At 44.1% G+C, this 27,013-nt stretch overlaps 1 protein-coding gene across 1 annotated transcript in view; it reads left to right on the top strand.

Moving 5' to 3' along the window:
- The window catches only part of rap1b (RAP1B, member of RAS oncogene family), a 36,697-nt gene that overhangs the window by 6,208 nt on the left and 3,476 nt on the right, over positions 1–27,013 (top strand). The window contains exons 2-6 of the mRNA XM_028954170.1: positions 17,602–17,681; positions 23,841–23,909; positions 24,732–24,788; positions 26,165–26,305; positions 26,572–26,715. Of these exons, the coding sequence (XP_028810003.1) occupies positions 17,622–17,681; positions 23,841–23,909; positions 24,732–24,788; positions 26,165–26,305; positions 26,572–26,715 (471 nt within the window). The 5' untranslated portion in view covers positions 17,602–17,621. The remainder of the gene's footprint in view (positions 1–17,601; positions 17,682–23,840; positions 23,910–24,731; positions 24,789–26,164; positions 26,306–26,571; positions 26,716–27,013) is intronic.

The following is a 27,013-nucleotide window of genomic DNA, read 5'->3' as shown; positions in this document are numbered from 1 at the left end:
TCTGGTTCCTCAGCCAAACGCGATCACCCAAAAATAACAAGATTCTGCAGTCATTCCAAGCAGCAGAACATGTGCTGCTGCTTCTCATGTAAGCATTGTGGAATTCTAAATGTGATTCACCTAATAGCCAATAATAATAAAATAACTTAACTTGGGTGGTTAGATGGCCTGAACATCCTGGCCATTCCAGTCCATCTCAGTTAATGTAAATGCTGGCATGTCTGGCTTGAATGGTCCGATTCACAGAGCTGCATTGGAGTTAAGGTCAGGACTCTGACCCGATCACTTTAGAATACAAAAGTTCTTCTGTCCCAGACGTTCTGCTGTTGTTTTTGGATCATTGTCTTTCTGCACGACCTGCTGTTTTACGTGGACAAAACCTCCCTGACATTTGACTGCAGAATATTTGGAATTCATTGGTTCTTTGGTCCCTTCTTTGGCTTTGCATGGTCCTGAGTGGGCAGGAGCTTTCAGCATCACCACCGCAGCTTTGTAGGGTAATTAGTTAAAGTGGTCTTACATTGCGCTTGGTAATTAAGTTCAAGAAATGAGTTGGGCAGTTTCAGGAGACTCTTGGCATCCTAGCGGTTATGTTTTACCCTCCAACACACACACACACACGGAGCACGAAGAGATATGCATGAGTAGTGTGAGATCTGGAGCACGTAAGGTGGCTGTTTTTGTTTTAGCTTTCTGTTTCATCTGGAGGGAGATAGTTGCGGTACGTGGGAACGTCTGGACGAAGCCTGTAAGAGGGTTTAAATGGATTCCTGAAATCTGCAGGAGCGCCCCGGGTGATTCCCCCACCCCCCCATTCAACAGAAGCTTTACAAATGAAAGACATTTTAATTATTCAGTTTGGGGAGTTTCACATGGAGAACCATAAATGGTAGACAGACCTCAGCTTCCTGCTGACCGACTGATGAAAAAATTGTTATTTTATTCCTATGTACCTGAGTGGTGTGTCCGTGTGTGTGTGTGTGTGTGTTAAGGACCCCTTCTGTGTTTTTATGTGGCTGTGGTGGAAGATCTGGAGCCGTGGTGACATTTACACACAGAGTCATAAAAGTAATAGATGGCCAAAGTGGCAAACTTCTCGTGAGGAGCTCTGGCCTTTTTTTCTGGTATTCCTTGGAACTTCCTGTGGTTCTGCCTTCTGTCAAACTTCAGTTGAACTTTTTGAGATTCATGCAGAGATGCCTGTTATTGGACTGATAAGTGATTTGCTGTAATTAGTGACTTGTGACCTTTTACGAATGTTTTACGTGAACTGTGATATTTCATCTGGTCTCAAACTGTTGGACCTGTTGAGTTTTTTTTTTTTTATAAAGGTTCCATATCGGTCTGTTTCGGGATTTCACATATGTTTTGTGAGAGAGAGCCACTATCTCCATGGCTCACTGACTGTGTGTGTGTGTGTGTGTGTGTGTGTGTGTGTGTGTGAGGTGACTCATGCTCTGAGTCCACTGTCAAAATATGTGAAATTCTCCCTTGACAGGAGGACATTGGAGCAGAGCAATGGAGACAAACCCCTCCACACCTGCCCTCCTCTCCATCCGGACAAGATGGATGTAGCTATGAATGAGTGGGGGGTAGATCGATTGATGGATGAGTACAGTCCCTGACAAGTCTTTTCCCTTGTGTACAAATTGACCTCAAGTGGCGCTGAAATATATTTCTAATCAAGATTTTTTTCTTTTTTTCTTTTTACAAGAAATGGCCCATTTTATTCCCAACAGCTTTTGTAATAATGTTTCATTACACAACGAAACAGTCAAAAAGTATTCTAATATTCAAAGCTTGATAAAGCCCAATGAGTACATTTTTGCAAAGACGTAAGTGTTGTCGCCTTGTCATTTGAGCTTCATCTGTGAAATAATAATGGATCAATTAGGTCTCAAGTGTGTATAAAAAGGACCCCAGTACACTAGACCTTCACATCAACTGCAACTAGACATCAGCAAACATGCCTAATATTCACCCTGAGACTAAAGTGTTGATTATCAAGAGGCTGAAGACCAGATCCACTGATTTGGCAGACACCTTCAATTTGTCTCAGCATCAAGTACAGAGGATTAAAACATTTTTTGAAGAGACTGGAGACATTTTTGACAAGCCCGGGTCAGGCAGACCCCGCAAGACAACTGCTCGAGAGGACCGTTTGTTGGCCCAAAAATCCAAGGCCAGCCCATTATCCACTGCAGCAAAGCTCCACGAGACCTGGTCACCTGAAGTCCCTGTGTCAACCAGAACACTTTGTCGGATTCTGTCTCGAAATGGCCTCCATGGTCGAATCGGTGCCCAGAAGCCAGCACTAAACAAAAGACAATTGAAAAAACATGTGGCGTTTGCCAAGGCCCACAGCCTGCTAAAAGGATGGATGCTGGAAAAGTGGCAGAAGGTCGATTTTTCAGATGAATCTTCTGTTGAATTAAACTAGTCACCGCAAATATTTCAGGAGACCTACTGGAGCCCGAATGGATCCGCCCAGAAAATCGTGTTCTGGGGTTACATCCAGTATGGGAGTGTGTGAGTCAATGGTCTGAAATACCAAGAAATATTAGCTACCTTTTATATTCCCAACCATAAACGAGGCCAAATTCTGCAGAAGGATGGTGCTCCATCACATACTTCCATCTCCACGTCAAAGTTCCTGAAGAAGATCAAGATGCTCCAGAATTGGTCAGCTCAGTCAACAGACATGAACATCATTGAGCATGTGTGGGGTAGGGTGAAAGAGGAAGCATGGAAGATGAAACCAAAGAATATTAATGAGCTCTGGGAGGCACGCAAGACTGCTTTCTTTGCATTTCCTGATGACTTAATCAATAAATTGTATGAATTCTTGCCAAACCGCATTGATGCAGTCCTTCAAGCTCATGGAAGTCATACAAGATATTACATTTGGATCTCACAGCACCACTACTTAATTTGCTGACATTTTTGTATTCGAAGTAAATTTGTTCAATTTCTGTAAAGGCGACCAAATTTTTTTCGTGCCAAAATTTGACCTTTTTCTCTCAGTGAAGCTAATTTATTTCAATGCATTAAACATCATTTGGCAGGGTTTTAGCTTTTCATATGAGCTTTTTCCATCACCAATTGATTAATTAAAAGTCAGGTTAATAGCAGGTGTTTCTACAAAATAGATAAGCGACAAAACCTGAAATGATTGAGGGCTGGGGGGGGGGGGGAATTAGATGAGTGGATGAAATAGAGGTGTGTCTCCCCTCAGTGATGCAGCATATGCATGCAATCCAGTTTAACGCTCAGGTTTGTTCAACAGACAGATATTATTGTGTAATTAACAGCCCTAACGGGTATAGATCTGGGCCCTGTTTACTTTTCGGCTGTAATTGGGTCTCTGATGACTGTTCATGGTACTGAGTGTCTGCTGAGGCAGAATTAAATTGTCGGGATGCGGTTTGCCTGGTTGGAATGCTGGGCTGAAAGTGCTTGTGAAATACTTAATAATCTGAATAAACGAGGGAAGATCATTGCCTTTTGTGTATGACTGAACGTTTCTGCCCTGGTGATGTTATCATTCTAAGATGATAACATCACCTGTGTGTGGTTTTTATCGAATGCATTTACCACCGTTCTCGTGCCACCAAACCAGGGAAAATCTTTCTGAAGAATTCCAGTAGAGGATTCCGCGCTGGTATCCACCACCTTACTGGGCAAACAGGAGGGAGCCTACTGGGACTTCAGCCAGTGTAGACTCTCCTCTGCCTAATGTTATGCGCACACACACACACACACACACACACACAGACTCCTAGAGGCTACAGATCTTTGTTTTACAGACACACCCAGTTTCACCAGGTCTGCTGCAGATCTTTGTGCTGCAGTTTCACCGCCTCTCTCTGAAGTCTGTTTCACTGCTGGACCTCCTTGTAGTAGAGAATGTAACGATGCATTCAGGATGTGATTTGGTTCACAGTCAGTCCCTCCAGGACCTAAAATGCAATCTACAATGCAACGGGAATCTTGCTCCAAATGTTGAGGTGTTTATTTTTTGGTTCTGGGGAAGGTTGCTGTGGAACTGCTGAAATAAGTTCAAAGGGCTAATCTTCCTTTTGTTTTATGTATCATTTTAAAATATTCAAATTATTGCACTGGTGCATTTAAATGAAAAATAACCTGGACTTAATACAAGAGTTCTTGTAAGCAAAACACAGTACTTGTACAACAACTTGTGAATGCCACTTAAATGTGCATTCACAATCCATCTGGAAGTCACAGACTCTGTCAGTCTTTGCTTTTGCTGGTCGAGCATATCTACAACTCTCCATGAGTGCTTTTGCGGTAGAAAAATGTTTCTCGGTTGACAACAATGTTGCGTGCGGTACAGAATGATTTACCCCCACATTTGTGCAGAACACTTGGAAACTTGTGCATGGTCCTTGGCGGAAGTTCGAGGGCAAATGAGCAGAATTCCTGATTACGTTAAAGTGCTGCGATTGGTCAAAATTGCAAAAGATTCTACAAAAGAGTAAAGCACACAATTAATTTAGGCAGATTGACTGACTGAATTTGCGTTATTTTATGCAATCAGAACATCCTGAATTCTTGGAGTGGCTGCACAGTTTGGCTCTTTTTTTTTTTCCCCCCTTTTATCAAAACTGATTGCATTTTTGCAATGTATTAAAAGTTATTACAGTTAAAAATGAATAAAGTGCTTCATATGAGGTTGGATGGATGTGTGGGTCCAACTCGCCTGATGTGACCCAGTAGACCCATGACTCGAGGAACTCAGACCAGCCTTGGTTTACATTGTGGGTAAAACACTCGATATGGAGCCAGTCTGGCTTCACTCACCGCAACGTCCATGTATCCCACGTTGCATGTTATTACTCTTCTCAGACTTTGCACAGAGGCGTGGTGGTGGCGGCGTGTGTGTGTGTGTGTGTGTGTGTGTGTCTATATATATATATATATATATATATATATATATATAGGTTTGGTTATTGCACATGCTTTGCAATATAGCTCCCCTAGTGTTGACTTGGTGTACCTGTGCAGGTAAGACAGCAGAGCCCATGCCTTCAGTGGGCGGCGGGCTTACATGTCGAGTCATGCTGTGGTGTCGGCCATCTTGCGTGCGGAGTTCGACACACAAGCTCATCATCGTCCGCCACAGGGGTTATCACAGTAATGAGGTCTTTAAATGCCATCCCATAATGTCAGCGTTCTCAGACCAGGTATGAAAGAGGGGAGATGGCTCTCGTGTGCCCCGGCTGCTACGCGTTTTCTCGTGTGGCGGTGATAGGGCTTCCTCGCACGCCGCGGCTTTGTGTTAATCAGCTCCTCTGAAGAGCTGCGTCTGCTAATGAACAAAGCCTCAACGCCACAGGCATCTCACCAGGGATCCAAAAGAGTCTAATTTAAGGGCTGACATTAAAAAGCGATTAATTCCTTTCTCTCTCTCACACACACACACACACCCACACACACACACACAAACGCTCACATGTGTCTGCACACATGCTTTCTAAGGAGCGGATCACGTGTGGTTCTAAGTAGTGAGGGCTGTGTTGCCGGATGGGCCGCCCATTTTTTTTTTTTTTGTCGGGCGAAGGTGTGAAACACTGAGAGATCCTCAAACAGGAAGCCTCACGTCACTGCTGCTGATGTCACTGGCTGAGTCGTGTGCGCACACGCTTCGCTATTCCAGGCATGCCGCTCCTCTCGCTGAAGAGGAATGGACCCACACACACATGTACACATGTACATACTGGATCTCATTTTTCTATTAAAAAAAATTCACATGTCTTTTTTGCACCAACTGCTGCTGTGCGTTTAGTCACTTGGTTTTGTTTTTAATAACTGTACATATTTTTTCCCCAAAAAGAATATCTATTACACTTAATTGGTTCTCACCAAAAATACCTTCATGGGAACTTGTACAATAGTGAAAAGTCCAAAAAGTATACATGGATAAATATGCACTCATACACAAATGTGCATGTCACACATTTAGATATAATCTACATTTATGTTATCAGACGTCCTTATGCAGAGCGACTTACAATCAGTAGTTACGGGGACAGTCCCCCTGGAGACACTCAGGGTTAGGTGTCTTGGTCAGGGACACAATGGTAGTAAGTGGGGTTTCAACCTGTCACTTTGTGGCCTTCTGGTTCATAGGTGAGTGTGTTACCCACGTCAACCCCTAATTTGGAAAGTGTTTATTCAACATTGTCTTACGCCCGCTCCAGTTAGGGGTCACCACAGTGGATTTGGCAAAGGTTTTATGTGGGTTGCCCTTCCTGACTCAACCTGGGCTTGGGACCGGAACCGGAACGGACAGAAATAGTGGAGTATAGTTTAATCATGGGAAATTAGTCCACTCCCTCCCACCCATACTAGTACACACCAGAGATTCCCCAGCTCTCAGTTATAGGAGTGGGGGAAAATAAACCAGTCACGCAAGCAAGCAGATCTGCGCCTCGTTTTCTTGTCTTTTTCTCTGTTTATGAAACGATGGCAACTCACACTCTCGGCAGCCTTTCACACTCCGATACATACGGGTACAGTGGTGGCCTAGCGGGTTTGGAAACGCACCCATAATCGGAAGGTTGCCGGTACGAATCCTGAACCGCCAAAGGTTGCCCCCGTTCACCTGTCATTGCTGCCCACTGCTCACCAAGGGTGATGGGTTAAAAGTAGAGGACACATTTTGTTGTGCGTCACCGTGTGCTGTGCTGCAGTGTTTCACAATGACAATCGCTTGCCCTTCAGAAGCGAGGCACATATGCGCGGTCCTGATCGCAACCAGCACAACACAACTTCCTGCTGGCTCCACCCCAAGGACCAGCGGCGCTTTAAAATCTTTATTCAGAAATGGGCGTGGCTGATTGATTGCACCGAAGCGGTCGTTGACCATTGCAAGTTTTGCTGACTTCTCCCTCGACCGCAGCACCCTGTGCCATTTCAGGACTTGAGGGAACAGTGCGACACAGAACCGCGAGCCCTTAACGCACTGGAGGCACTTCAGAAATGGTTGCAGCTGACTGCAGTTCTCCATGGTTACGGAGCGTTCCTGCATGCCACCAGTTGCCCGGGCTTGCTGGGAAGCTCCTCGAGATGCGGGGACGGAACACGTGTTCCCGCGAAAGGCAGGGACCGAGACGTCAGCGAGACAATCGTGTAGAGACACGATGTGTGCCAGTGCTGATGGAGGACTTCTCGCACTCTTAGTCAACCTCGTTCCTGCTGCAGAATGCTGCGAGCGGGACGTGGAGAGCGCTCTCAGGGGAATGCAGTCACATCAGTCTCCCATCCTGCGCCGCTCCAACCAGGGGCATAAACCTGCTTTAAGCACGTCATGCTGTTCACGTGCCCGCCCACCCTTACTCTTCAGTCAGTCTTTCATTATCCATTTCAATCCTAGCATGGTGTCCGTGCATGTGCTTATTAAAAATGCAGGTCAGGGGGGGGGGGTCCGATGCCATGTTGTCTCCTTTTTAGGAACTTTTTCTGCCCTTGAATCAGAACAGCTGCTCTTTGTGAAAAGGTCATGTGACTGTTCTGCTGACTCGCTGAAAATCCACTTTTCCTGTATGAATGGTGTCTGTTTACGAAACGGAATGTTGAATTAAAACCTTGTCCGTGTTTTTGCATTGACCAATTACAACCTGTTGTGGAACAGTCCCATTATAAACCACACATAAAGGCAACGTGAGACATCAGACAAAGTGGGACAAGGCAGCGTGATGAGGCGTAAATGAGAACCGCGTTCGCATCATACGCTTGTGTTAATGAGGGCCGTTTATCCGTTGGCCCATTTATCTGATTTCAAATAAAAGTTTTGTGAGCGTGTATGTAAAGTACTCCCGGCAGTCAGCCGAACCGAGGCGGGTAATGAGATGTTCTCTGTACGGGGATGATTACGGTGTTGGTTGGCTCCGTGGTTTGTGCGTCACGCTCATGATCAGTAGTGACTGGCCTCCGTTTTAACGCCCAAATTAACTACGAGAGCCATACACCTACTGTTCCATGAACACTGTACAGCAGTACAAACTCACTTCTCAGCCTGATCACAAAGCATTTTGCCTTGGTTCTGGGTCATGTGACCAGTATAATAAATGACACCAGTTCATGCTGCGTATTTCGCCTGTCAGTTCTTGTGTTCTTGTGACTGTGAAAGCAGTCATCTTGTTTTGACACTCGGGCTCTGCTCTGAGGCATTTCTCTGGCGTTTGTCAAATTGAGATGATGTTCGGGGCAGAGGGACAGACTGTTGGAGTCCCAGGGTGGGACACTTTTTAAACAGGCAGAACAAATGGACCAAATCCCTGGGGTTCACCCTTGACCCTTGCAGACATGAGACACTTCACAGGGTTCTTATGGTCATTAAAAATCGGGACAAGTCATAGAATGGAAAAAAAAGGCATGGAGTATTTTCCAGGTCTTAAATTTTTGTAATACAAAATGAACATAGAAAGTACCGGAAAAGCCATCGAAATCTGTTTGACACATGAATGTATAAAATGAAGTACATAGTTCATGTAAGACAGAAACACTGTCATTTAAGTTAAGCTTTTCTGGGTTGTCACAAATTTAGGTTAAACATTTTCTGGTCAATTTGTCTTTTTGTGATTTCTATGCATATTTGAAAATAACATTTCTGAGAACATGGTCATTAAAATTTAAGGCATTTGGCAGACACCCTTATCCAGAGCGACTTACAACGTGCTTCCATGTTGCAATCAATGAATGTGATCATTGAAGTGGCTAATCTAAAGTAATGGAAAATCTTTTGTAAAAATGTGTAAGAACCCTGACTTCAGTGCTGTGTGCTGGTCTGAAGGTTTTAAAATATGTGATGTGATGTACAAGCTCAGAGCATCATGATATTAAAGGTTTTGAAACAAATTAAGTCTATTAGTCAGGGCTGGATTTTCTTGAGGTGCTTTAGTTTCTGCCTGGGTGTACTGTGATAGTTTACTTTAGATTGTTCCACTTTGTCTTTTATGGCCTGTGGAGTAAAAGTCGCATGTAATGGCATTACATAATTCAATTACCAATTCAATTATTATTGTTAAGCAATCACTGAAGGGTTAAGTGTATTGAAAATGTAAAGTGTAGAGAAAAAAACCCACTCCTAATAATAACAAAATTCTGTGCACCTCATGGCCAGAGTTACATTTTGTTGAACTTTGATCTTTGCATGTTGTGTTTCATAGAAGCATTGAAGCAGGCTCTGAAACCAAAATGGAGGACACGGCTGATTTAATCTGATTTAAGAGGTGTGAACCTCTAATAGGCCTTGTTCACACAGATGTCTGAACCAAACCTTTTTCTGGGGTCCGTGGAGTCAGGTGAGCGTGGACTGAACACAGTCAGTTTTTCCTGCTCGTTGGGACAAATCAAAGCGTCCACACTGGCATTCAGGACCAGCATTCGGTCGGCTGCGCATTCAGCAAATAAACGCTGCATGCAATGTTTTCTTGGTGTCAATTTCCAATGAAATCCCAACGGTAAACAGTGACGAGCGTCAAATCACATCAAGTGAACACGTGAAACGCCAATCGAATGCTGCCTCAAAATGCTCTTGCCGTTCAAAGGTTATTTATTTATTTAGAAGTTTTGCCGCTGCCAGAAAATCACCAAGAAACATCATTGTGATTTAAACAATTATGTTCTGCACTGCATCGGTGCAGAATCGTCCACATCTGCATCACAATGGATTGATTATGAGATTAATTTCAACACCCCTATCTGATACACTAATATACTACCTCATAATACATAACTGGAATTAGGGCTGTGCGATATGGCATAAAATTCAATTCAGCCATAGATGCTATGCTGTATGTATTGCAGTTTGATAAATACATTTAAATATAACTATTTGAAACGTACACTTTGGAAGTGTAAGTTGTAAAATAAACCTCACAATTCCAGTGAAATAATTGTATGATGCGAGTTGTTTATATAAAATGTTTGGATTTTTTTAATTCAGCTGTAGAGGTTACATTAAAAATATTGTCAAATATTCTTTTTCATATTTTATCATGCAGTCCCTCCAGGATTCCAAGATTTTATTTTGTTATTTTATTTTTTATTTTTTTGCTGCCCAGGGCACCATGCAGGCTAGGACTGGCCCTGGTCATTTCCATGCAAACCAAACCCACTTGGCAAGTGGTACGGATTGAGTACTGACATGCACACTGCATTTAGTGAACCTGGAAATGCACAGCGACTGGCAGATTACTGATAGAATTAAAGTCTTTTTATATGTTATTTATTGGGTCTGCAGTATTTTTTTTTTTTTTTTTTTTTTTGGAAACTTTAATTTAGAAGTTTTTAAGGATGTTAAGTTCTTTCTTTAAACTAAATGCCTTGTTGTGCAAGTAGGCGTGGTTTTGCACAGGTGACGTGGCTTTGGAACGGATGTTTCTGGAAAGCCAGTATAATTAAAATCTCTCCCATTGGCCAGATTTATATTGCATGCCGTTTATACAGTGCAGCCCTATCTGAACGCAGTTGTCTCTCTTTGCCAGCACTTGCTCACTGAACACGAGCAACCCAGGTTAATTCAGAGCTGTTCAGGGGAGGATGGGTTCCCCTTTTCTTGGTTCCTCTTGGGGTTTCTTCCTTTTGCTAGGAGCTTTTCTTCCCTGCCACTGTGGCATTGGGCTTGCTCACTAGGGGTCTTGAGCATTGTTCTAATGTGAGACATTTCTATGGTTGCCAATTGGGTGAATTGGTTGTTAGGTGGCTGTGCAGATGCCCTCATACCGAAATGCATGTATTTATTTATTTATTCATCTGTACCCTCCCCCCTGCCCCTCGGACCGGTGTTAATCGAATCTGAAGGGGATAAATCGTGTAGATATGGATCTGCTCCCTCCATTAGCGCCGCAGTGCCGGCCGGAGAGGCTCCTGCTAGACAGAGTACCTGTTTATTTTGGTTACAGGTTTGTCGGTTGTGTCTCCATTTCCTTCCTTAGAGCTAAGGAAAATACGAGTCTGATTTATGTGTTTTTTTTTTTTGTCTTCGTCACAAGAAGAGGAATGATCACAAAATGCGTCTGTGATTTGTTTTTGAAGAGCAACACAATAATGAAGTATGGCAACATCTGACTTTTGTGTTTATGGAAATGCTGACTTATGAAAACCAGTGTGGACATCTTAGTATGGCTTTTTTTGGTTTTTGTGCTGTTATTTAATCAGTGGGCCAGGTTTGCGGCCCACATTCCTTGCGTGGGTTATTGTGTAGGTCTGATCATGTGAAGAAAAAGATTTTATTTTTGATCACGGTGCTTAACGTCTACAGTTTCGAAGTGTGATGCCTAATTGTGGCATGATTTTTGGGTGGTTTGGCGGACCTTAACCTTGTATGTTGGCACAGCTGCAGTTGTTCTCACCTGTGAGCTGAAAGCGCTCGTTTTGCCTTTTCTTTCCTTTCTTTTCCTTTCTGTGAAGATCGGTTCAGAACTTTGCGGCTGCTGCTGACTCAGAACAGGGAGACCCTGGGTTCAGTTCTGCTTTCGGGCCAAGCAGTTATAAAACCCCAGGCTAACTGTAGCTTCATTGCGATTGAGCCACGAGTTGAAACTGGATTGCTGACCAGCTAATCTGATCTTACTGATCACGATTTTAGAGGAAATAATTTTACACACCTCCTAGTGTGTTGGTTTAACGGCAAAACGAGTGTTCTCTGAACTGCAGTGGTCCCCGTTCCTGTGGTGATAGTTTTTTTTTTTTTTGTGAAAATTGTGGGTTTGTATGGTCCAAAGAGCTGCAGATTAGTGGAATTTATGCCACTACACTAGTGGACTGCTGCTCATTCCAGGGGTTAAGATTGAGTATATTTGGGAAGTGGATGGACGATGGCCGCTATATTTCCTTGGAGCAGGCAGCAGGTCCCCTCCCCTCCCAACATTGCTGTAGTGCAGATCTTCATCCTGCCTTATGCTGTAGCTGCAGTAACACTGAAAACATTTTAGGCTACAAACAACTACGATCGTAAATAAGTCTCAGAATATGTAGCATGTACATAATTTCTAAAATCTGATGTTATGGGTTTAAAGTGGTTTTAAATGGCTGTAGCTAAATTCCTGTTCTTTTACTGATGTTAGGGGAGGATGTGATATTACTATGTTGGTGCAGCAGTGGTGTCTGTCTGTCTGTCTGGGTTTGCTGCTGAAGTTCCGTCCTTTTCATCACCCTGCCAAATCGCTGACTCCTGTCTTTCCGTACCGGGCAGTCTGAGTTGCTGCGGTGAATTGGGGTTGATTGCATCACCCCTCGGGTCATTTTCAGAGCGCTGTGCAGTCCTGAATCAGCCCGAGATGCTCTGTTTCTGCTTCATTCGCAAGCAAAACAAACATAATCAGGAAAAGTCCTTCCTGTACATGACATGACTTCAGAATCAACGTGCAACGTGCCGGGCTTTTCACAAACAGATCACATAGTGATGGGTGGGGCCGGTCATATCTCATGGTGCAACATGATGCTGGTGCCTGTCCCAGTGGTGTTTGGACGTAAGTGCAGACAGTCTGTCACATTTGTGCTGCCCCGCAGTTTGCCGGCAGGCTTCTCTGTGTGTCTGATCCAGAAACAGTGCAGTTTTGTTCTTCCTACTATGTCCTCTGCTCATTAGACCATAATTTTAGGTTTATTTGGATTTTTTGGGTTTTTTTTTTTATTATTTTTTTAATAAAAGACAAAATTCTATATAAGAGGGAACATGATCAATAGGCCACTGTGCTTGTTTGCTTTTTATTGCAGAATGTACCACATTTTCACCGGTCATCCATTTTTGTTACTCGTTCATAAAAATCTGGCCTCTAACCACAGACCACATTATCCCCATTGCACACAGCGCAGTTTCTTCTAAAGGCAATAATTCAAAACCAATACCAACCTCGCACTGATGTAGTACGGCCACGGTTTTCTAAAAGCCGTGAAGTGTGTGCTGATGGCCAGTCTGGGCAGAACCGCTCGTCTCTGGTAAACATGGGAGTGAAAAATGTGGTCTAGAGATGTGTTGTAGCTTTACAACAATGTCACTTCAGAAAGTAATTATACCACTTGAATAAGTGGTGAAAATATTCATTTATCACGGTACTAGGGGTGGGAGATATGGCAAAAATATCATATCACAATTTCTTTTTAAATATTGCCAAACAGCATTTAAGCCCAAGAATATTTCTGAACATATTTTAATCAGTTTGTGCAATTTTGCCAGTATGTTTATTTAAAGCTAAGAATGTTACTTCAGAACAATATACCACCAAGAACAAGCCAGTTCCAAGCAATACTCAAGGTAAATGGTATACTTAAGGTAAAAATGCTAAATAATAAAAACAGCAACTTTTATGAAGTAATGCGATTCTTAAATATTTTTTGACTGTCGCTGTCAGTCACTGACTGACTTTTTCTTGATCAGTGGTGTTTTGGCAGTTTGTGCCAAAACCGGCAACATTCCGATTATGGGCCTTATAATAATCGACTCTGCTCACTGCTTCGCCTTTTAAAAAAAGTGAGTCCCAACGCACAGTATTAGTTCCTTGGCGTTACTTCCTGGACACAGAATCCGAAATTCTCCATAGACTGGTGATTTGTACGTACCACAGTTGCCTCCACACCTGGCCGTTGTTGGCCAGCTGTGCCCACCCTTGATAGTTTGCCGCAGCATGACCCTTACTGTGTGCCGGAGAGGGGTTAATGAGAGGGTTTAATATAATGATTTGGGCGCTCAGGGGGAGGTGGTCCTTTGGTCCCTGTAGCCACCCGCAGTTTGGCCTTGACCCACTTCCTGGCAGATCCCCTCCCCCCAGATGCACAGCAGTGTAATTGGCACCTCGGATGGCAGACTGGGGTGGGGTGGGATTTGGAACGGGCTGCAGAGAGATGATGATTGGAGGCTACTTATCTATAATAATTAAAAAAAAAACCTGAATATTGAACGTTCTTTGGTGCAGTGATGACTATGGATAACGACGATATTCATTATGTAAGTGTACACAGCCACATACATGTTGTCCAGCACTGCAACCAATCAATTGGAGGCTTGTAGTGAGGTCTAGTCAGAGATATGGGATCTAGTGGAATTCTACAGGTCCCAGTGGGGCGAAGCCTTCTCATTAATAAGACTGATTACTCCAGGGGTTTGTGTATCCGGTCTGATAATTTATGGTCCGTCCCATGTCTCCCTGACCGAGTTGCATTACAGCAGTATTTCCCAGTTAAACACACCTTCCCTTGTTCCGGAATATCGATTCAGATAGACTATTGACTTCAGATATGTGATGCATTATGCAGTATACAGCTGACTGCACAATTTTTTTAACACCATTTTATTGCAGCATTGTTGAACAGACAATCTAGTGCACCATGGTCTTATGGAAACAGAGTTCTGTGCTAGAGGACTGGAGGTCTGTAAGGATTGAGAAAATGGAGGCATGTGTCTGTGTTGTGAGCAACAGATAAACTCCTGAAAAATCCGCAATGTAGCACCTCAGCTGCTGATGAGAATGTGTTCGTGTGGAAATATCGGGGCCGGTGTAATGGAACTAACTGCAACTGACCTAGCTCTCTGTGACTCTGGGTCTTATGTTCCCAGTGTTGCATGTGACCAAGTGACAGTGTCCCTAGGATGCATACGTGCAAACAAATTCTGAATAGTCAAGGCACAACTGAGGTCCCCTTGATCAAGGTACCGCCCCCACACTCTGCTCCCTGGGCGCCTTTCATGGATCCATACATCAGTGGAGGTCACAAATGTAACCACGCCCACTACCAACAAAATCATACATATTATGAATGCTTTCGTTCAAGCGTTCTGATGGCTGAGCTCATGAATGTCACATTAATTCAGCCCATGTGCTATATTTTGTGTACAGTCATGACCAACTTTAGAGAATGACACAATTTCTGGATTTCACAAAGTTTGTTGCTTCCGTTTTTTATTATGGGAATTTGCATGTTATGGCAATTGTCATCCAGACTGTCATGAAGAGCAATCAGATGTATTATAAAGTCCCTCTTTGCCCTGAGAATGAACTTAGCCCAAAATAATTCCACTGCATTTCTGCCCTGCCACAAAAGGACCTGCAGTGATCCTCTCATTAACTCAAGTGTTGACCAGCTCAAGGCTAGAGGTTATTCTGTCATGCAGACTGAATGCTATAAAAGGGGGGGTGATGGTTGAAATCATTGTTCTTTCACTGTTAACCATGGTTACCTGCAAGGAAACATAAAAACGCAATGATGCTACTAAGATACCACTCATGCCAACAGTAAGGCATCCAGAGACCATTCATGTGTATGGCTGCTTCTTCATAATTTTGCCTCAGAACACAGCCATGAATCAAGAATGGTACCAAAACATCCAACCACAACTTCTCCCAACAGTCTGGTGAAGAACAATGCCTTTTCCAGCATGATGGAGCACCGTGCCATAAGACCTAAGTGATAACTAAGTGGCTCGGGAACAAAACATTGAAAATTTGGGTCCATGGCCAGGAAACTCCCCGGAACTTAATCCAACTGAGAGCTTGTGGTCAATCCTCAAGAGGCGGGTGGACAAACAAAAACCCACAAACTCCAAGCAGTGATTATGAAGGAATGGGTCACCGTCAGTCAGGAATTGACCCAGAAGTTGATTTACAGCCTGTCAGGGTGATTTTGCAGAGGTCATTAAAAAACATTGCAACACTGCAAATATTGGCCTTTGAATAAAAGCCTTTGAAACATATCAAATGCTTGTAATTATACTTCAATACACCACAGAAACAGCTGACAAAAATATCTAAAAACACTGAAGCAGAAAACTCTGTGAAAAACGGTATTCTCAAAACTTTTGGCCACGACTATAGTGCTGGGAAAAATGTTTGTAAAAGCAGTGCCTATGGTAGATATGGAGGCCGCTCTGACCCCGGCGGCCATTCAGCGGTGATCGATGGCACGTTCGCGAGAGCGAATCGGGGATGGGACAGAGCGGGAGGAGAGGGGCAAGTGCCCAGGGCGGGATATTTCATTTTGTATTTTGCATCACCCCCACACGTAGCTTCCTGCGCAGGGTAGCATCAGCCTCTGGACCTGGCCGCACTCCCACTGCCTGAGCGTCTCTGTCTGACCTGAGCTGCGCTCTCGATGACCCACATTCTGTTTAAGTGGCGCCCGGGGACTCCAGCGTGCATCATGCGTATTCCGGCTTGGCGTGTGTGGATGTTTGAGTGATTAGTGGAGTGGCCTTCTGTTTGTTCCGTGACAAGGGACCTGAATTAAAGAGAAGCCACTCTCAGACACACATACAGAGTGTTGCAATTAATATTCTTGACCTTTACGCAACACGAGTACCTCAGGCACGATGTGTGCGTTTGCATTGACATGCTTGCGTTCTGAAAGCCGCTTATGTGTGCTCATGTAGATGAGATGTGTCTAGTCGTAAATGGCCTGAAAGCCATTTTTATTATCCGCTTCCTTTTGTAACTTTTGTACCTTTTATGAGTCACTTTATAGCTTCATTGGTTCATTTGTGTGTGTGTTAGAGCAATACTACTGATGCATAAACTTCGTGGTGTCGAAACCGAAGTACAAATGCACATACATTGAGGCGTATTCTGAGAGTGTAATTGGCCAGATTGGGCAGAAGGAGGCGGAGCTTCATTTTAAACAATCCTCTCCTTCAGCAGGACAGAGGGACTCATAGACGCACACACACACAGCATCTGAAAGGACACACACTCACACAGCAGCAGCATGACACTCATGATCTCTTTTGTGTTGAGGGAGTTGGATCTGTCTAAATTTCTGTTGATTTCATTAGTTGTAAGCGTGTGTGCACAAGAAATATCTGGTCATGTCACCGACAAGCTTCATGACAAGGTGCAGGGCACAGGATGCATCTTTCTGGTTTTACAGGACTAATCACTGCGAGAACAACTTGTAGCTCACCCACTCTGTCCTCTGTTCCATGAGTGGGTTACTCATTTCCCATGTCACTTGTTGCATTTTTTTTGTTTTGTTACTCCAATGGACTGATTCTTTTGTGTCATCTGAACCCTTAATGACCTGCTCATCGATTGGAAAATGCCTTTTGTAACAGATTTACCAGATTTTGCTAGGATTTTGCCGCCTAGTGGGTAACACACTTGCCTATGAACCAGAAGACCCAGGTTCAAATCCCGCTTACTACCATTGTGTCTCTGAGCAAGACACTTAACCCAGTCCGGTGGGACTGGCCCATGTTACTACTGATTGTAAGTCACTCTGGATAAGGGCGTCTGATAAATGCTGTAAATGTGGTTAATTACATGCTTTTCTTACATAGCTATTATGTGAACGTATGTGCGGTGGGTGAGGCTATGTACTTTGCATACAAACAGCCCTGAGAACAAACAAAGGGTTACTGTGCGTCTATGTGTTGCGGCGACACTGATAAGTGATGCATGCGCCTGTGCACCTAACACAGATGTTGCTCTTCACAGCTTGACCCCGCCTCAGCCCTCGCTCACATGCCGCCACTCTCTCGCCGCCACTGCCGTGACATCAGTGAACACAAAGGGTTCCCTGTGCCTCAGCGCTGCCAGCTGGTTTGGTACAGAGCCGCCTCTGAACGTCTGTCTCCCTCTGTTGCAGGTTGAAAGCAGACACAGTGCATGATGCGTGAATACAAGTTAGTAGTCCTCGGCTCTGGAGGTGTGGGCAAGTCTGCTTTGGTAAGTGGTTTTCTGCTTCTCCTTCCAGTGTGGTGTTTTTTTTTTTTTTTTTTTTTATGGGCTGAGTGGGCAGGACTGGCATTTACCCAGCAAGCCTGGGTGAGGATGAGCAGCCACTCTGGAGTCATGAAGACCCCAGGGAGCTGCCGTCCCCCAGCGAGGGTCATATAGCGCTGTGAGAGTCTCTCTGAAGGTCTATGCCTCCTATTCTGCAGTGCATCTACAGTTCCACAAACACAGAGATACCAAATCAGAGCTCTGCTCGTGTTCATACGCACAACATGCAGATTATTACTGCTGATATGAAGACCTTGGTGCAGTCCCTTGGTTTATATTGGCTCCAACTGCTCCTTCAGCTTGGATGTGCCTTGCTTTTTTAAACTTATCTGAGGTGTTGAAGTGACCTATGACCCGGACCCCTGATCTTTAAAGTCCATTCCCCTTTGGAAGCATAGGTCATGAGGTTCTGCTCCCTGGTTTTCAAGGTTTTGAGTGTGTGCATTTTGTCTACAGGTATTGGAATAAAGCAACCACTTACTAAAAATGACAACACACACACACACACACACACACACACGTAGTCTATGGCAGCCATTCCATATCCATCATTTGTTGAATCTCAACACCAACACACACCTTCAATGTGATGAGCTACTGATGAGAAGCACAGCTGCAGACTTAACCCTCCTATTTCACCCTGTTTTGACAGACGCAAGCCCATCAATTAAGAAATAAGTGAAAAGGAAAATGTTCCTGCAGTCTTTCATTTTTATTTTCTTTCCCCCACCAGAGAATTTGCAGCACATTCCCATTTCAGATTTTCCCCTGGTTTTTATTTATTTGTTTATTTATTTATTTATTTTTTGTCTGGTACGAGGCTGGATGAATCTTCCCATAGCTATCTGGGCTACTTAGTTCCACTGCACTGAGCCCAAATAGAGGGCCCATTGGCCGAGGCACTAGTTTGTGTTTTTGACTCCGCCTACTTATATGAGGCACCCTTTTTTAAAAAGTGCACAGACTTTCATGAGCCGTGAAAGAGAGAGAGAACTGGAGGGAGCACTACCCTTCTGTTGAAATGAATTAAAATCAAATTTAAAAAAAAGTTAATTTAAGGTCAAAGTGCTCTTGCATTAAGGAAGTTTGCTGCAATGGGGTGGGAGCGAGACTACGCTGACCACTCTTAGTCTGTGTAATTAGCCGGCAGGCCAGGTCAGGGTGGTTTAATGGAGTAATGGAGCTTTCGCCGTCTCCTGTGCTCTCAGACCCGTGCCTGCTGGACATGTTGTAGACATGGGTGCTTTCATGTCCTCTGATTCTGAGCTGCAGAAATTCCACTTATCTCGTCCTGGATTTCCGTCCCTGCCGGTGCACATTTTGTGTGTAGAGGCTGTCGCCCAAGTGGTCAGCAGTGGTCCTTTGGTCAAACTGTTTGCATTTTTCCAACATAACACATTGTACCTTGAGTTCAGCAGGTCCATCTGTAGCTACGATGTTTATCTCGGAGTCCCGTTCTCACGTGTGGACCGCTAACTGCTCCGCGGAGCGCTCGGCTGAGACGAGTTCTAACGGTCACTAGGCAACAGGACGTTATGCAAGCGCAGTTGTAGCACCAGCTCCGCCTACTTTCCCAGCATTAACTAATGTGTGGGAACAGTGTATGTTAGTTTAAAGAGCTGTGTGTGTGTGTGTGTGTGTGTGTGTGTGTGTATGTGTGTACTTTATGCACAGAAGGGGCAAGCTTTGCTAGTCAATCGATCATTTGGATGCTTAGTTATGGCATAGCATGGCACTTCCGACCCAGCATTCTTAATAAACTTCTTTTCTCGAGAAGCTTTTGTGTTGAACAGCTGTACCAGTTGACTGTTACGCTCCCATTTAGTTAGAAAGAGGAGCTGAAAGGGGGAGTGTGTGATTGTCAAAACTTCTGTGGTCTGAGATTGTACAACGCACCTTTTGTTGTATGTTAAAATGTCTGCTCTCTTTACCAGGTCTTGTAGAAATAAGATTAACAAAAATCTGTGCGTTTTGCATGTGGCCTGCTGATGCCGTTTACACGTAATGGAGATGTGTGGTGTGATGGATGTGCTATGATTTGATGATTAATCTTTACATTGTCATATATAACCTCTCAACATCTACTAGCATTTGTCAAATTAATGCCTTCAGTGATCAAACTTCTGTTGGAGATGAAACACACACACACATACAGGGAGTGCAGAACTATTAGGCAAATAAGTATTTTGTCCACATCATCCTCTTCATGCATGTTGTCTTACTCCAAGCTGTATAGGCTCGAAAGCTTACTACCAATTAAGCATATTAGTTGATGTGCATCTCTGTAATGAGAAGGGGTGTGGTCTAATGACATCAACACCCTATATCAGGTGTGCATAATTATTAGGCAACTTCCTTTCCTTTGGCAAAATGGGTCAAAATAAGGACTTGACAGGCTCAGAAAAGTCAAAAATAGTGAGATGTCTTGCAGAGGGATGCAGCACTCTTAAAATTGCAAAGCTTCTGAAGCGTGATCATCGAACAATCAAGTGTTTCATTCAAAATAGTCAACAGGGTCGCAAGAAGCGTGTGGAAAAACCAAGGCGCAAAATAACTGCCCATGAACTGAGAAAAGTCAAGCGTGCAGCTGCCAAGATGCCACTTGCCACCAGTTTGGCCATATTTCAGAGCTGCAACATCACTGGAGTGCCCAAAAGCACAAGGTGTGCAATACTCAGAGACATGGCCAAGGTAAGAAAGGCTGAAAGACGACCACCACTGAACAAGACCTGATCTGAACCCCATTGAGAACCTGTGGTCCATCATCAAATGTGAGATTTACAAGGAGGGAAAACAGTACACCTCTCTGAACAGTGTCTGGGAGGCTGTGGTTGCTGCTGCACGCAATGTTGATGGTGAACAGATCAAAACACTGACAGAATCCATGGATGGCAGGCTTTTGAGTGTCCTTGCAAAGAAAGGTGGCTATATTGGTCGCTGATTTGTTTTTGAATGTCAGAAATGTATATTTGTGAATGTGGAGATGTTATATTGGTTTCACTGGTAAAAAAAATAATTGAAATGGGTATATATTTGTTTTTTGTTAAGTTGCCTAATAATTATGCACAGTAATAGTCACCTGCACACACAGATATCCCCCTAAAATAGCTAAACATAAAAACAAACTAAAAACTACTTCCAAAAACATTCAGCTTTGATATTAATGAGTTTTTTGGGTTCATTGAGAACATGGTTGTTCAATAATAAAAATATTCCTCAAAAATACAACTTGCCTAATAATTCGGCACTCCCTGTATATACACACACGTTGAAGAGGGATCAGAATGACTGTGGCATGTGGAAATGTGTCTATTTCCATTACTCTTTACTTACATGTAGATGTGTACAGGAGTGTTGGCTACTGCTGTGGTCAGGGCAGAAGGTAGAGCATCCGCAGTCATGAAAAAAAGTGTGTGTGTGTGTGTGTGTGTGTGTGTATATATATTAACCCAGGAGACTCCAACTGATTAAACTGATGGATCTTAATCACTCTGCGTCTCTGCAGATTAAATGACCGGGAGGAATGCAGGGGAAAGATGCAGGAAGTGCATTCCATCGCGGATGTTCTCAGTCATCAACTTTCCCACCCTTTTAACCTGGATTTAAATTTTACACTTACATTTACAGCATTTACTAGACACCCTTATCCAGAGAGACTTGCAATCAGTAGTTACAGGGACAGTCCTCCCTGGAACAACTTAGGGTTAAGTGTCTTGCTCAGGGACACAATAGTAGTAAGCAGGATTTGAACCTGGGTCTTCTGGTTCATAGGCGAGTGTGTTACCCACTAGGCTGCTACCACTGGATGTTAACTGATTACTGCTGAGTAAAAGTGAAGTGTTTGTCATTTAGGAAAAACTGCAGCTCAGTGCACAGTGACACAACTAAATGTGTCCTCTGCATTTAACACATCAACCTTGGTGTGCAGTGGGCAGCCATGAGCAGTGTGTGGGGTACCTTGATCAAGGGGACCTCAGTGGCACCTTGGCATTTCCGATTACGGGTACTATTCCTTAACCGCGAGGCCACCTCTGCCCTGAGCTTGCCCGGAGCTGAGTTGTAACACAAATGTAGCTTTTAAATAAACTTTATTTAACATAATGCCTTCCTTGCACAAGTTAAAGAGTAATCTGTCTCCTTCCGTGAAGACCAACCCGCATGTTTAACTGATTCCTGTCAAAATGAGCATTAGCTAAATTTGCTAATACAATCGTTTTTTCATTTACTTCAAAGTAAATGAGTCTTTAACAACAAGACTTGATTCATGGGTCTTCACTAATTTTGACTCAGGTTTATGGGATAGCATAGTGTTTGCATATTTTTGAGATTAGTATGAAGAACTAGACTAATTAATTTCCCAGTGGTTAAAAGTCTAGAGCGTATTTTTCCTTTGTAGTAACCCTGCTCGTAAAATTAAAAGGGTTTTCAGCAAATCTACAAAGCCAAAGGCGCTTGGCATTTTTGGGAGATAATTCAGTTTCTGAGATCTTGTTCACATTCCACCCTTTCCTTGCGGCAAAATTACATATGTGCACAAACAGTTTTGTGGCTTCTGTCGGTGGCGTCCTGTGTCTGGGGTTCTCTGGGGTTTTCTGCAGACCCTCCCCCTGCCATTGCATGCTGGGATATCAGATGAGTGAGCGTTCACCCCCAGACTTCCTGCCCAGTGCTGAGTGCAGCCAATCTAATCTGACTGCGGAGCACGACCAGCGGCTCCTCCCTGACTTCCCTCGCTCTTGTTTTCTGTCTCGCTACTTGTGTTTACGTTCAGCTTATCGCTCTCTTTTTCTCTGCGGGGGCGGGGTGAGATAAAGAAAGTGGGTGTGTGCTCGCACAGCGATCAGTCAGCCGATCCGCGTTTCCATCTACCTATAAGCTGACAGCTGTTGATGGAACTGAGGTGTCATCACCAGCTGAGATGAGTAAATCAACCCTCACTGGCTCATACACACATGCTTTCTCTCTCTCTAACGCACATCTAAACCTCCCAGACAGCCCAGACGCACCAGCATCACTAAGATACTGGTCTCAATTCATCACCATTAGTCAAGTCCAGTCATCATTATGCAGCACTACTGCTGGTCTTTATCGACTCATGCTGCCCCCGACTGATTTTACCCCAGAACAAGCCAGCCATCAGTCCATCATCTTCATCCCCTTTTCCTTCGTGTCGTCTGAGATTTAGTGAGATTACGGTTTTTCATTTCTTCGTATCAGATACTTAAAAAGGGAATCATGGGAGTAGTTGTCCCCATGCGACCTGGAGTTAATTCGGTCCTCTCTCCTCATCACGTCTCACTCGTTACCTAACAATTTGTCTGCATCTCAATTAGGCCTGTGTGTGGCTGCGTGTAATAACGTATTCTGTTTTTTGGGGGGCAGTCACTAAAATCGGGGGGGGATCAAAGGACGCAAATGGCGCCACCTCTTCCTGCCTGCAGAGTTTCTATAGCAACTTATTACTGCTTTTATTTAGGCACCGTCTGTAAATTAAATCCCCCCCCATTCCCTGCCCTCTTACTTGTCTTGCAAGTGATGGATCACTCAGGCCGTGTAATTATATTAAACACGCGGCCTTTGTCATCAGCGAAGTGTTTGCCGTTCGCGGCTGTGTATCGTTCGTCGCTTCCTGTGATATGCTAAACGCGAGCCTATGTTGACATTTGTGCAATATTAATTCTGGGTGTTTAATACATGAAAGCTGCAGGCTGCTTGGTTTGCCGCTGCCAGCTTCCTCATTTAGGGTTAGTTTGATTGCAAGACCTTCTTTTCCCCATCATTACCACCTCTTATGAGTTTTGGGAATAGTGGGAGCTCATGTAGATATTTTTGTTAGAAAATATATAGTTTTAATTGTCCAAAAAGACCAAACCACCACCACCTGGTGGCTGTGAGGGAAGCGTTGGTCGTTTTAAACCAATTTTCCATGATATGAGTTCGAGACATAAGCCCATAGGCATGAGGACAGTTTTCTTATAAATTTTTGGCACAAAGCTGATTCCATAGGGTGGGGGTTTGTGAGTGGGTGTGAGTGTGAGTTTGAAACCTTTTGTTCCTCTCCCCTCTCTCCGCTCATCTGCTAATCATCTCGTGTCCCCACAGACTGTGCAGTTTGTTCAAGGGATCTTCGTGGAGAAGTACGACCCCACAATAGAGGACTCATACAGAAAGGTGAGTTTCATGTGAGCTTTTGGACTGTTTATACTGCTGTGTGTGTGTGTGTGTGTGTGTGTGTGTGTGTGTGTGTGTGTGTTTTAGGGATAGTGGATTTTAAATTCAGACCAACAATTTCACCTGATGAGAGATAATGAGGGTTCTCCTCCGTACTTCAGTAAACAGGAAGTGCTTGGTAGCCTACTACTTCCTGTCTGCAGAGGGCACAGAAAAAATATCGCAAAAGACGGAAATCAGGTAGCACTAATCTGAAGTTTGTAATGAGTGGACCAGTCAGGAGTCCACCCCCCGCCCCTGAAAGTACTAGTACATCTTAAATGCTGAGTCGGGTTAGGATTTACAATCCATGATAAATATAGGTCTTGGGTTACGTTGGACAAAAGAAGTGCTGTATTCTATGGGTGTGTGTGTGTTTTATGTACACTACTGTTGAAAAGTTTAGGGCCATTTAAGAAATGCACTCATAATTGATTTTTTTGTCCATTGTAAATGACTGGTAGCTGGAAATGGCTGTTAATGAAGTAGAGAGGAACTTGATCAGCAACAATTAGCATCCACTGCTAAAGCATCAAGCTCTCAATCTTTTTCCCAATTATATTAGTGCAGCTGAAAACAGTGGCACGGACCTAAAGAAGCAGTAAAATGTGGTGCATCAGCACTGTTTGTTCTGTAACATTTCCTATTCAGCCTAATTCCATCTGATGTTTTCCAATCGACTGAGGAATTATTTCTAAAAAAACATTTTAACTTTTCAGTGTAAGTGTATGTAGAACAGGAAGTGGTGCAATTTTGTTCAATTTTCCCTCTCTCCCCTACCAGCAAGTAGAGGTGGACGGCCAGCAATGCATGTTGGAGATCCTGGACACTGCAGGGACGGTAAGAGGCGTGTGTGTGTGTGTGTGTGTGTGTGTGTGTGTGTGTGTGTGCATAACGAGCCGAAATGGAGGTGAATGTTAACTACCAGAAGCAGACAGACAGTGTGCATGAGAGAGGCAGGAGTGGCTGATGAAATGATTAAAAAAAAAGCCCAGTGGAGATCCTGTGAGAAGCATGTTAGCAGTGTGATGGACAGAGAGAGATCATGAAAGACAGTAAGGTCTCCAGTTTTGGCTACTGCACTCTGGAGCCGTTTACTTGCATGACAGATGGTGTGTGTGTGTGTGTGTGTGTGTGTGTGTGTGTGTACTGTATGTGTGTGTGAGCGAGAGAATGTTCATGAGTGAGTGCGTTTGTGTTAACTTCGGACGGCTGGGCCCTGGAATGGCTTCGTGACCAGAAAGGTACACGCTAAGATGGGTGCCGTGGTGAAGGACGTCACTTGTCGCTGCAGCAGCCAACAAAAACAGTCTGATTCCTGACCTCAGTTCTGCATTTTAAATTATATAAAAACACACATCACAGAAGATTGGCTTTCAGGATGGAGGTTGAGTGAGGGCGGTTAGAACCCGGACTGGTCTGCTACATCATGAAGTGGTGTCTGATGCAGACAGAGTTCAAACAGAGTTTAGAGGCTCTAGCTTTGTAGATACTTTATATATTTAAGTAGCTAAGTTGGGCCAAATTATTTTCCTCCCGGCATCATCCTTTTATAGACTTTTAGAGTAAGATTGGGTTCCTCCGATGTAACATCACGTAAACACAGAGGAAAAGCCACTGCTCCTTTGAATTCAACAATTAAATAAAGAAATCGCAGCTTCCTCTCTGATTGGCTGCCGTGTGACCCAGGCTCACTGTTCCCTCAGAAGCTGGGTTGTGGTGATGTAACACCGTGATGTCCGCAGCATCAGACACCCCCCCAACCCCGCCTTCACAAACACACGGCCCATTAGTAACGGAACGTTTTGATCAAGGGGTGTGTGTGTGTGTGTGTGTGTTTGCATCAAGCTAAAGATATAGACCCATGGCATGCTGTCAACTAATGAGAGGAAGTAAGAGTGTGTGTGTGTGTGTATGTCATCTGAGCAGAACACTCATTATCTGTCCTATGCTAGGCTCTTCCATTATACCATATTAGTGTGTGTGTGCGTGTGTGTGTGTGTACGCTCACTCTAGAAGTCCTGCTTTGTCAGGTAGGGCATCAAATTCCAGCAGAATGTGTTCTGTAGGAGATGAGATGCAACCCCTCTTATTACTGCTGTGACTGACACACATACACTTTTCTAGTCCCTCCATAGAATTCAGCAAGTAAACGGCATTTCTCTCTCTCTCTCTTTTTTATTTATTTATTTATTTATTTATTTTTTATTATTTAGGAACAATTCACAGCAATGAGGGACCTGTACATGAAGAACGGTCAGGGCTTTGCATTAGTATACTCCATCACAGCACAGTCCACCTTCAACGACCTACAGGACCTCAGAGAACAGATCCTACGGGTCAAAGACACCGATGATGTGAGTTACTGCACATGCTAAACATCTGAACACACACACACACACGCACACACAGTGTTGTCTGAAGGAAATTAGATATTACATCCACAGGAAATGATCTGTCCATGATAAAGTTGAAGCTAATTTCCTATAATAAACAGCCCTGTCCCACTGAAGCGTAAGAGCATATTTGTTTACGTGCTTCATGAATGAAATGTGTTCCTCTGTTCTCTCTCTCTCTCCCCCTGTGTGTGTGTGTGTGTGTGTGTGTGTGTATCGTTATCCAGGTTCCAATGATCCTGGTGGGGAACAAGTGTGATCTGGAGGACGAGCGTGTCGTGGGGAAGGAGCAGGGGCAGAATCTGGCCAGACAGTGGAACAGCTGCGCCTTCCTCGAATCCTCGGCCAAGTCCAAGATTAACGTCAATGAGGTGAATGGCAGAGAAGAGCGGACACATGCAAATGCGCACTTGCTGCACGCACACTGCTGCATTCACCTCACCTGCAGTCCTGAGCAGAGTTTTTGGCACGCAGATCTGGGATCAGCTTCACTCTTCCTGCGCTTGTATCAGCAGTTAAGGGTGTTAATCAGTCCTGGCTGCCTCGGTCAGCAGAAACCCTGATCCTCACATGATCCAAGTCACTACTTACTCGGCGCCTCTCGGGAGAGTCTCTGTGGGGTCAGACCACGCCCTGATTGGGTCACGTTGACATCCCCCAGCCTTACCC

The sequence above is a fragment of the Denticeps clupeoides genome, chromosome 15 (genome assembly GCF_900700375.1).
Source record: "Denticeps clupeoides chromosome 15, fDenClu1.1, whole genome shotgun sequence".
Taxonomy (NCBI): domain Eukaryota; kingdom Metazoa; phylum Chordata; class Actinopteri; order Clupeiformes; family Denticipitidae; genus Denticeps; species Denticeps clupeoides.
The sequence above is the reverse complement of the archived record's forward strand: the minus strand, read 5'-3'. Positions and strand labels throughout refer to the sequence as shown.